The sequence below is a fragment of the Choloepus didactylus genome, chromosome 24 (assembly GCF_015220235.1).
Source record: "Choloepus didactylus isolate mChoDid1 chromosome 24, mChoDid1.pri, whole genome shotgun sequence".
NCBI lineage: Eukaryota > Metazoa > Chordata > Mammalia > Pilosa > Megalonychidae > Choloepus > Choloepus didactylus.
In genome coordinates this window covers 14,627,817-14,640,439 of record NC_051330.1, presented here as the reverse complement: position 1 = coordinate 14,640,439, position 12,623 = coordinate 14,627,817, and the positions used below count along the sequence as shown (strand labels likewise).

The following is a 12,623-nucleotide window of genomic DNA, read 5'->3' as shown; positions in this document are numbered from 1 at the left end:
AAGATTATAAGTGATACCTAAAACCTCATAAAGAAAGTCATTGAACAGTTACAAATATATATATATTTAAGATCCTGCTGGCACATGTTTCCCTGTCATTTGAGTTTTTATAACTAGCATATGTTAAGTCTATAATCAGAAAAATATCACTTAACTATGTTAAAAATGAAATGATAATGCTGGAAAAAAACTATAAAGAATATTTTATAACTAGCATTTTATTCAGTCTCTAACCAGAAAAATATATAATAAGCATAGTATATTAAAAGTGAAATGATAACATTGGAAAAAAAAATCTGGACATTAAGAATACACCATCTTTTCAAAAATTTGGTTGAACAATATTTACTTATGTTAGAGGTGATTCAAGCAGTATACAAGGCATTTCTAACATCCTGGTACAGTTGTTAAGGTTCCAAATTTTAGCAGGTTAATCAGCAGACATATGATAAAAACCATCCATAAAGTTTCTGACAATAACAGGTACATTTTCTTACAGAATGCAGGAATTTAAATTCTTCTAGCTACTGAACATGATATATCTTACCAGAGAAAGCCATTTTTCACTAGCCACAGATTTTGAAATATTTATATGGGTACATCACTAAAAATATAGTCCCTCAAATAATTAGGCTTTTCAGAGTCATTTATTTTTCTCTAAAACTTACAACCTCTTCTATTAAAGTCTAGATGTCCTGGGTCTTCTAAAGTCAGAACTTGCCATATCATACACACAGCTTAGAAGAATGGGAGTACTAAAGTGATGTCCTTCAATTCTTACCGCAAGAACAACGTATTTTATGAAATAATGGTCTCCAGATATGTGCATATGTTTTAAACATCATAAAATCAAACATATATTTAAAGGAATTTCTGAATATCCTTGATAAACCCTTTTATAAATCCCAAAATTCCTATGTATATTAAGCAATCATATTTCATTTTCTATTTTGCAAGTCAAATTCATTATTACAAGGAAAATGCAAATAGAATAACTCCTCTATAACATTAGTTTAAATATGACTACTATGGCTAATAAACCTGTTCTGGTACTGAGAGTAACACAACTAATATGAATATAGTAAATCTGCTCATCAAAAGCTGACATAGATACTCAAGTTCTTGTCATTTTAACAATAAATCCATTAGCAAAGCTCCTCGGTTTTGGTATATACAACTATATTACAACTGCTATTTTCCTTCAATAATGCTGAATAATACATTTAAAATTATGTAGAGGAGATTTCAGAAATTTTGATACATAGTATGTTAGACTTGGGAGGTAGAGGAAGGAGTGACCCATTGTTGCAAGAGCAGACAAGAACACTTTATGAAAAGTATCAGTTTGTTGTGAATAATATGGCAAAGACTAATATTTCGTACTGCATTCTTCTTTTTCTATTCTTGTAGATATAAGAAAAAGAATAAAAACATGCACAGAAACATTGTTTATGAAGTAGAAAAAATTGTGTAACTCTTTGAATTTGCAAATAACAAATACAGTGTGTGGCAGACATCTGTCATATGAAAATGCATTGTAAAAACAATAATGCCAGGATGAATCTTTCCTGAATACTACAGCTATAGGTTTCTATTTTTAATAAATTTGTTTTGGGGAACTGTAAAGTCTTTTAAAGCATGTTAAGATAACTTCTTAAAACCTGCTAAAGTTAAAAAATTTATTTATAAACTCCAGAGTTCTTTCAGTTAAAATGTATAAATATTCTACATATTCTAGTATATATAATATACATGTAATATAATGATATATTATGTTATTTTATATATATATATAGCTCTTGTGATTCCAGTAAAATACTTATTTCATTATCATTACCTTAACTCTTTAATTTATGACAGATAGACTTGTCATAACTTATGATAGAAGGAAGTCTTGCATTATTTAAGGTGATCTCTCACACTCTGAAGTAGTTGCCTAATATGATGATGGAAATCATGATGATGATGATGATGACAATTGCTAACATTTATATAGTGCTTACTATCTATGTCATACGCCGTTCAAAGGCCTTTACATAAATTAACTTATTCCTCACAAAATTCCAATGAGATAGGTACTATTAGTATTCCCGATTTACAAAACAAGTAATCTGAGGTACAGATTTGAGGCCAAAGCTCTAAGTACGGAACTTATATATTTTTTAAGAAATAGTTTAGCCCTAATTTATAATATGAAAACTAGATACAACCAAAATACTTGAAAGCAAAATGATGATATAATCATTCTATAGCGTATCATTCATACACTTAGAAGTGAAGAATATATAGCAACATGAAAAACGCTTATGATATAGTAAGTGGAAATATCAGAACACAAAATGATATTTTCACTCTGATTACAACTTTATAAAAGTCAGCTATGTAAAAGCCAAGGACTAGAAGAGGCAGTACAATATTGTAAAAAGAAATAAAACAAAATAGAGTTTCTATGGCTAAGAGATTTTAAATGGAGTCAGGAAGTCATTCTGGAAGCTACTTTTAAGCAAATTTCTCATCCAGAGATCACAAACTGGCAAAGAATACAGAGCCTCAAGCAACAATGTTCCTCAAAACCCTAAGAAATCTAGATGCCATAAACCACAAAATAACTCAGTAAACACTAACCTGAAGGACAACTGGAATATCCCAAATATCCACCAACTACAAACAACTTAGCTAATCTTCTTTTTCTTTAAAAATCCTCACCTAGAAATGCCAAGATGGGACAGGATTTGGGTGGCCTGAACCTGTGCTCCTGAACTACATTTCTAAGACCCCAAATAAATGTCTTTGTTATCCAGCAGCTTAGACTGTTATTTCTCAGTTGACAATATATTGTAGAATGTTGCTCTTTCAAATAACTCCCCTTTTGCCTGTCCCTCACTTCACTAACTAGCTTCTCCAGACATCCCTTGACTCACGCCACCTTATTCGCAGCAGAACATTCACCAACCGCTGTCCTGGGCTTAGCCTCAAAGGCGTCTGAAGTCACCGCGGCCACCAGCTCCTTGGCCTCTCTCTTCCTCGGCCTCCTCCGTCCTTTCACAGCACATGAGCTTCTTCACCAGGACATTCTTCATTGAGCCTTGTCACTTTTATCCAAAACACTGTGGTCTACAGCTTCTTTCCTCCTTTGCCAACTCCTCCATTGCTTGTAAGGACACAGAATTTTCTTATTCACCTTTTATCCTCAAAATTTAGAGGGTCTTAACTATCTTCAAAAGTGTCATTGAATAGATGTTGTCTCCTTTACTTACTCACCACTTTCTACCTAAATAGAGGAATCGGTCATGCCTCTACCTGCAGCTCTCTTCACCCTCTGTCCCTTGGCAGTTGCATCTATTCCAATTGACCATCTTTAAATATAAAGTAACACCCTAAGCCCCAGACCTAAATCCCTAGTCGTCTGCTAGACATCTCCATACACACATCCTGCTGGTATGAACTCTCATCACATATGAAAAGACGTCAGCCTTCCCACAATCAAACTGGTTCTTCATACCTTCCTGGTTCTCCCTAAGGTATCCTATTTTCTCTAATTTTCCGGGCATGACCTCAATGCCAAATCAGTCAAGATTCGGTGAAACACAGCTCCTAACTCCCTTTGTTGCTCAATCTTCAACTTCTCCTCAAGGTTACAGAAGAACAGGAACCCATGCCTTTTCCCAAGCATTTTCCATTCCTCCATCTATGGAATCCCACCTGGATTTCAAGTCATCCACAAACTCTTTCCTGGTGACTTCTAATCAGATGTGATTTCTCTACCTTTAAAACCTCATAATAATATTTTACATATCCCCTTCCCCCCCGTACAGCTCCTGGGCCTGATATCTGTGGCGAGTCATGGATGCTGGTTCCTGTCCCACAAGATGGGGTTTGCTAAAGTTGTCAAGAATAAGGCCTATTTCAAGAGATACCAAATGAAATTTAGAAGAAAATGAGAGGGTAAAACTGTTTACTATGCTCAGAAACACCTGGTAATCCAGGATAAAAATAAGTACAACACACCCAAATATAGTTTGTATAAGTAACAGGGATATCATTTGTCAGATTGCTTATGCCCATTTAGATACGGATATGATAGTCTGTGCAGCTCATGCTCATGAACTCCCAAAGTATGGCATGAGGGACGGCCTGACACACCACGCTGCACGTATAGTACCGGCCTGCTACTAGCCCGCAGGCTGCTCAGCAGGCTTGGCACGGACAAGATCTAGGAAGGCCAAACATGGAGGCAGGAGATGAATCCAGTGTGGGAAGTACTGATGGCCAACCTGGTGCCGTCACCTGCTGTTTGCTTGCAGGGCTTGCCGGAGCTACCCCTGGAAAAGAAGTTTGGGGGCTCTGAAGGGAGCTGTGGATGGAGGCTTGTCTAGTCCTCATAGTACCAAACGGTTTCCTGGTGATGATTCAGAAAGCAAGGAATTCAATGCAGAAGTACATCGGAAGCACATCATGGGTCAGAATGTGGTGGATTATATATGTGACCTAACAGAGGAAGATAAGAGGCTTACATGAAACAACTGTCTCGATACATAAAGAACCACATAAATCCAGACATGATAGAGGAGATGTACAAGAAAGACCACACTGCTATACAAGAGAATCCAGTCTATGAGAAAAAGCCTAAGAAAGATGTTAAAAAGAAGAGGTGGAACCATCCCAAAATGTCTCTTGCCCAAAAGATACATTGAGTAGCTCAGAAGAAGGCACATTTCCTTAGAGCCCAGGAGCAGACTACTGAGAGCTAAGCCAAACTGCAATTTTCTATGAAGATTTTTCAGATAAAGACAATAAATTTACCAACCTGCTTAAAAAAGAAAAAAAAAAACAACCTCATAATACTTATTTTGTAGTTGTCTTAAGACAGGTATCAGGTTTGATATCCTAATGACTATGAGGTTGAACCACATGAAATTCTGCTAGTTTTAACGTAAAAAAAAATGCCATATATAATTTGATCTAATATTTCTCTGGGTTTTAGAGTTCCTTATTAAACAACAGTCTTCATGAAGGCAGGGACCGAGGTTTTCTTATCTTTTGGATCCCTGAGAAGCCCAGAAATATGAGAAGTGTTTAAGAAAGGTTTGTCAAAATAGTGACTTTGAATCAATAAATATTTTAAATATATGTTCATAAAATCAATCATCCATAACAATTAGTCTAACTGAATATCAAATAACTGCTAATTGCTCTACAGATCAGCCAAAATGGTAGAGGTGAACCTGAAAGTTTTGTAATGCAAAATATTTTGGTTCAGGGAATGGCTTTAAGATCATTTATTTTTGAAAGAAACGTACTTGGATTCGAGATTGGTAGGTATAGCAAAAAAGCTTTTTAGTTGAGTGAAATAAAAATAAAAATAAAAACGCTTTTTAGCACATGCACTTCCTTTATAAAAACAAATTGCCTAAGAGCCCAGCACAGCAGTTTGTGCACAATGACTATCTGCATCCCCACCATCAGCAGGAGACGCACTGGAGAATGCTGGAGTGATTTGCATCTACAGCTTCTTGTGGGTACCCAAATTCTGAATGCCTTTCACAAAGCAATAAACACCATAATGGAGAAGGGACAATGACAGGATGTCAATACAAGGACCCACCCGGTGTAGCAGAAACAGCCCTCCAGAGCTCTGCAGAGGTCCACACAGCTGCACACACGTGTGCCAATAAATCTGTGCCGGTTAAGAAAGGGGGAAGTTCTCCCTTATTCCTGCAGAAGTCACTTTTCCAAAGGGTTGGATGGAAAAGGTTATGGGATTAGGAGCAGTTGTGGTGCTCCTAGCGGAGTTAAGGCCTGGCGAGCAGCACACGCTGCTCACTCTAGAATGAATCAGTGGCCTCTGCCAGGGAAACTTCCACTGAACCCTGAAGAAATTAAACACAAAGATGCGTTTTTGGCTTTCTTCCACTATATATCTAACCAGCTCTGAAGTCATAAATGTGCGATTCTGATCCTGGGCAGGACATTCCCAAGCTTGCTGGGAGTAAACGCCACCCTGTCCCTGCACCTCCGGCTCCTTCACAGAAAACCGCAGCAGCTTTAGCACCGTCCTCCAGGGGTCACAATTGGGTTACAAATTCCTCACCGCGCAGTGACTGAGCAGCCTGATTTGCAACAATTTATTCGAATCCTCCTTCATTAAGATTCAAATAGAATAAGTAAGGTAGAAATTAAACAGACACAGAAATTGTGCATTGCTGCACCTGTAGTCAGTAAACATTTATTCACTAAGCCCAGCTCCGGTGTTTCTCTCTCTCTCTCTCTTTCACTCACTCACAGTTGTTCTTCTAACCCTTCCTGTTCGCTGTTTTAATGCATAATTAAGAAGGTCAGAATCAATGAAGTGGTGTGGAGTAAAGTTCAAGGAATCCCCAGGCGCTATTTATTCTGTTAGATCTCAGGCATGAATGTCAGATCGGCAGCGGAAGCGGCATAAGCAACGGGGCTGGCTGCAGCCCAGACTCAATCCACCAAGGAGACTCACCTGCAGCGTCGAGTCATCCCGGAGCTCCTTCCCCGCGAAAATCACACGCAACTGGTCAGTCGGAACCCCCTGTCGCTTAGCAACCACCTCCTTGAGCTGGAGGATGCTGGTGTCAGAATCCACCTCCACTGGGAAACCATGGCTGGAGTTGAACCTGACAAACACTGACCAAGAAAATTGAAAGGGAGGGAAAAAAAAAAGTGAGCGTTCTTCAAAGCCGTTGTATGGTATTAGCAAAATTCTTGAACTCACTTGCCTCTCACCCACTCTTCAATGAACTCTGTGAATTTTCTTTCACTTATAACCTAAAACTAGATGCTATAAACACTTTTTTTTTTTTACATAGGAATTTCTCCATAGGATTTTCCTTTCATATAATGGTCAGTGTCCCACAAACCAAAATAGCACACTCCCTTTGACATCCATCCTGGGAAATAGAGAGGCTCCAGCAGAACCCTTGCTTGATTGGAATTGTAAGAGTCCCAGGAGTTTATTTAAGAGAATCAGGTCTGATAGATCACACAAACTCACATTCCCTCCACGGTATCCCCTTAATACAAATAAAAGGCACAGTGTTAGCAGTCGTGGTTTATAGCAATGGGAAGATTCAAGCCCCCTTATAGGCTGGAGTGAAGACCCACCCAGGGCTGTGTCTGTGAGACCCAGGCATTGGTGGTCCCATTGGGATCTCTGGAAACGTGCTTTTCTCTTCTTTTGCAACTAGTGACACCATTTTTCCTATTGGAACCTCTCTTCCCCTTGAGGACATGGGCTGAAAACCTTACAGTCTTTTGGCACTTTGCCTTCTCACTTCCCATTGCCATTTCCACCTCTTCATTGTCTCTCACTTTGGTCCTTCTGTTTCCATTCCTCTGTCATTACTCTAAGTTAGGCTCTCAGGAAACCTCTTCTAGACTCTTGCAATAGCATCCCCACTGTACTCTTTTTACTTCCAAAATGCTGTACACACTTCTGCAGCAAAAGCATCATTGAAACAGAGCTCTGACCATGTCAGACCAACTCAACTCTTTCCAGGTGTGACACTGTCCAACTGGGAGGGAAATCCAAGTTCTCCCATCCCCACACATGGCACAAATTTATTTTCCATCATTTTCTCCAACAGTCCTCATCTGTACTCTGCTAAACTAAATGCTCCCAGAAAACACATCACAGAAAATGACTGCACCTGTCTCTTGCCTCTATGCCTGCCACCACTTCCTTCATCTTTGCCTGCTGAAGTTCTGTCCCCCTCCATGGCCCATCTCAAATCTGACCTCCTCCAAGAAGCCTCTTGCTATCAGCCCAGTCAAGACTGATCTTGGCCTCTTCAAAATGCAGTGGCATTTACTATGCAGGACCTATACTACGTATCCCATTTGTTTCTTGGAAGTATTAGGTGCAGAAGTTAAAGCACTCTTCGCAGAGACCCATGCACCAACCCCTGTGTGGTCCTTTATTGGCTTAATAGTCTGGGTAAATACTGAATGTTGCTCTTTAAGTCTTAGTCCCTAATCTTTCAAACCATGGAGGGTGATATGTAAGTTAAACACTATAAATACTACAATAATACTATAGTAATAAATATAATAATATAGTAATAATAGTATAATAATATAAACTTTATGAATATTATAAATATAAGTGTTTTTAACTGTCACATAGTAAGCTTCAAAAACAATGGATATTTGCCCATGTCTTAGCATTTTAAACTTTTTGTATATATTTTACCTTCTTTAAAAGATTATAAACTCCTCAAGGGCAGGTACTGGAGTTTATGTACTGCTGTATCTTTAAATGTAGCACTACATCTTACCAGTTCTCAATTCAAATGTGAGATGGTCCACTCAATAATTATAATAACAATGCCAAATATAATTGAATGCTTACTATTTGTCAGATGCTGTCCCTTACATCTGCTATTTCCAAGCCACCCTATGAGCCTGACATGGTACATGTTATTATCCTTATTTAAAGAATAGTGAATGAAGGCCTAGAGAATTCTAATAACTTTCCAAAGGACATCAGCTACTTTGGAATGGAATGAGAATTCAAATTCAGTTCAGTTTAACTCCAAAACTCATTTTATTTATATATAATAATTGCCTAAATTTTTCTCAGAAGAAGAGGCCACATTCCCCTTCTATATGGTAAAAAAGACAAACAACAAATATGTTTTATAACATTATTGGAATATTCCTCTTACAGGTGAGCAGCAGAAAATGGGATTAAAGAAATTAAAACTTCACTGAAGAGCTAAGAACGAAGAACCATGAACAATGGTTCTAAGACACAGTAAGATAAAAATGACATCAGAATGAGAGCAGGTGGCATAACACCACCACAACAAGCAAAAACCTGGCATATTTTACCTGCATGGAAAACATTTAGATACAGCACAGATTAGCAGTGACAAAGTCATCAAATTCATGAAAAAATACCAATTACAGAGGAAAAGAATGCTTCTGATAAACTTTCAAGTAGATGTAGTGTGGCACCTTTGAAAAGTAGAGGGGGAGAATTAACAATGTATTGAGAAGCCCTTGAGGTAAATTCACAGCCTCACCGAATCGGAGACCATGAGACAGCCAATTCATCAGATGAGCCAACAGAACAAGTTAGAGACTATGAGGGGAAAAAAGATATGGGTCCCTGTTCTAAAATTTGATTTTCCACTAGTGTAAAAAAGATTTGTAAAAACAAACAAAACCCATAGTGGGGCATATGGGAAGAAGCAGCTGGGACTAAGCCATAGCTACTAAAAAGGGGGTAAAAAATCTCCAGGAGATATGTTGATTTTTCTCCCAGGGGTCAAATCATGGGAATTCTACCATCAGGTTAAGAATTTAAAAAAAATAATAATTATAATAATAATCAAGGGAAAAACTGCAAAAATCATACTCTGTATAATTAGTCAAATCATTAGTATGTAAAAGCTTTTTTTCTATAAAGAGAAATATTAATGTTTTCAAGATAAGTTTGAATTTGGATAAATCATGGAAATACTTTAGAATTGATTATTTTTTCAACATTAGGTCATATATACAAAATAATATGAATTTAAAATGGAAAGACTGATCAAATACATGGCAGGTATTTGGACAACTAAAATATTTGCATGGATAAGAACAAACATCTTAAGAAAGTGACCTGGACAGCAGGCAAATGTTGTTATGGGGATGTGGCTAGTGCTTCCTGGCAGTGGCATAGTTTTCTGTGGATCTCAACCTTTTTCTGACATATGTGAGAGATGTGTCAGGTCAAAACAGTGCTAGTCCCTTACTCAGCCATGATTCCCAAAAGCAAGGAGAAGAAGGAAACATCCAAACCTTTCCCTCTACTACCTCTTTAAAAACCGTGGAAAGTAGAATGTCTTTGGAGGCAGGAAAAGAGAAATTTGAATCCTGGTTGTGCCACTTGCTAATTTTATGATTTAGGGCAAGTCACCTTGACTTCAGCTTGTTTATCTGTTAAATGAGGATAATTTATGTGACCTCAAGTGCCTGTTACAGAAGATTTATTGAGATTATGGATGTATTTGAAAATTTTAGAAAGAGTCCTTGGGACAGGACCTGGCACAAAGTACATGCTCCAAAAAAATAGTTCCCTAATTTTAGTCACCTAAGAGGTTAGGTGGAGAGCTAATTAAGGCAGCATCCACTGTTTGTATTTGTGGCTAAGGCAGATTAGATGGGATGTGTAGTGGTTGGGATGGTAAATACCAAATAAAATAGCCTATTTTTTCTGGTTCTTCCACCTCTTCATGGTAAACAGAAAAACTTCCATGGGAGAAGGGGATATAACAGAGAATTTAGCTTGTCTGCATTTTCTGAGATTTAATGATATTGAAAGTTTAGGAAAGCATTGTTTTAGTGACACCTGTTACAGCATCAGAAACAGACACCATATGTTATCAATGATGTGTATTATCAATAAACACCACAATGCATCAATAAGAAAAAGATAAGAAGCATACATGCTCACTTTAAAAAAAAATCATATTCATATGTGTATCTCAGTGTAGTAAATTACGTTTACAATTACGTTATTCCTAAGCAGAGTTCTGAAGATCCAGAAGATAATGAGGTAACTGGGAAGAAAGAGGGGAAGGAATCATTGGCTCAAAGCTCCTTATGTTTCCTTCAAGCCTATTTTATTTGCCCAGTCTGACTGTGGTATAAATTTTGGAATTATAACTGTATTAATCTAGTATCATTCATTGATAAGTAAAATCCTTACATGATTCTGGCTGCCTCCCAAACATCTCCTTTACTCCCTCTGCATGAGAACGGTGGTGATTTAGACGGTGCTGACTCATCCTTGACCCCAACCCCAGGAGGGGACTCTGATGAGTCAGCGTTATCCTGCCCTCCCGGTCATAGCGATTGGCTCAGGGATGGGCGTCAGGCAGTCAGCTCCTGGCTCACCCCTGGTCCCAGTGACTGACTCAGTGAAATGCAGATGAGCTAAATCAGACCGATCAGGGTGACATCCAGGACTTGTCAAAGGTTTGGTTACATAGAGGGTCATCTAAGGCTTAGAAATGCTCCCGCCATTTTGCTATTGGGAAGGAAGCCAACTAAGAACAAAGGCAGTCAATGGAGAATGGGATTGCTGGGAGAAGCAAAGGAAAACAGTGATTATTTGCTGAGTCTCCATACAGAATCTTCTTTTGTTTGCTTCTTTATTCTTACTTGCAAAGGATTTCTATCTGGGATTGTAATAACTAAACACCCCGCATTATAATTCCAGTGCAATTTAACATATTTTCACAGAAAACTAATTTAACATGGTTTTTACTTTATATTCTTATTTTAAAATCCAACTCTCCTACAATTTTCCACATCATCCCATCTCTAGGGCCATGTGGCTCCACTGGGTTTATTCTAAACTCCTGTGAAAAGCTGTAAGGACACGCTCTATTCAGACAAAGTTAATACCTATAGAAATAGTAACTACAATGCAATTACCTTATAAGACAACAAACAAACAAAACAGTCACTATCGTTAGATATTTCTGACATTATAGCTTATGATCAACTACCAGATAGGACAAGTTCTGATGATCTGGTTGTTATATCATAGCTGTGTATAAAATGGATCTTGTCTGAAAACAATTCTAGAGTAAATTTGATACAATATAAATAAAGGTGAACAAAAGCAAAATCAGGGCCAGGAGGAATATTCAAAAATAGCACAGACCCAGCTCTCTAAAGTCTTCAGAGGGCAAAAATATTCCTCATTCATTAAGTGTTATTAATTACATTCAATAAAATTTCTTCTAAAGTTCTATTTAGAGAAGATGCCAGCAGTGCACAGAGGACCTCGTGCTCTTTAAAGCACACGTGTCGTGTGTCCCCACTAGGCTACATCCTTTCCCCCTCGTGCTTATAGTGACCAAAAAAGATTAACAAATATAGGATATCTACTTACTATGTTTATCTACTTGCTGTTAATCATTTAGCATATTTAGTATTCAGGAAGTAAAATCTGCTTTAATCTTAATTCTTTGCATTCATGATTTAGACCAGTTGTTAAAGGACTGCAAAAGATTAGGCATTTATCATGTGATTCCACTGGTGAATATTTTTAATATACTTCAAGGCATTAAAATTAATTATAACACTATACACACACACATATTATATACACTACACACATACACACACCTTTTGTAATTATCTCTTAGACTTTAGTGTGTACATATGCAGTATATGTATATATATGTATGTCTATAAAATATTAATAATACTCTAAGAAAATTAGTCTAAGAAATAATTACACAGGAATGATGCATATATGCATGATAAATGCCTAATATGTTTCATATGTCTATATGTGTATCTTTCCCATGTAATTATTTCTTAGACAAAATTTCTTAGATGAAAATTAATTTCATAGACTAATTTATATATACATATATTTCACACATTCATACATATATATGTGTGTGTGTGTGTATATATATATTATATTATATACACACATACACATACTTTTTGTGAAGGTAGGTAAATGAATCGCCAAACTGGGTGCGTGCTGTTGCACACTGTAAACTAGAACTTTAATGACTTGTCTCCTAAACTGAGAAAAATAGAAAGGATGATGCCCAGAGAATAACAATTTAGGACTAAAG

At 37.2% G+C, this 12,623-nt stretch overlaps 1 protein-coding gene and 1 pseudogene across 4 annotated transcripts in view; one reads left to right on the top strand and one right to left on the bottom strand.

Moving 5' to 3' along the window:
• The window catches only part of PRKN (parkin RBR E3 ubiquitin protein ligase), a 1,621,201-nt gene that overhangs the window by 1,276,892 nt on the left and 331,686 nt on the right, over window positions 1–12,623 (bottom strand). For all 4 annotated transcript variants that reach the window (XM_037817596.1, XM_037817593.1, XM_037817594.1 and 1 more), the window contains exon 2: window positions 6,491–6,654. In XM_037817596.1, the coding sequence (XP_037673524.1) occupies window positions 6,491–6,654 (164 nt within the window). The remainder of the gene's footprint in view (window positions 1–6,490; window positions 6,655–12,623) is intronic.
• Window positions 3,870–4,751, top strand: LOC119519855 (annotated as a pseudogene).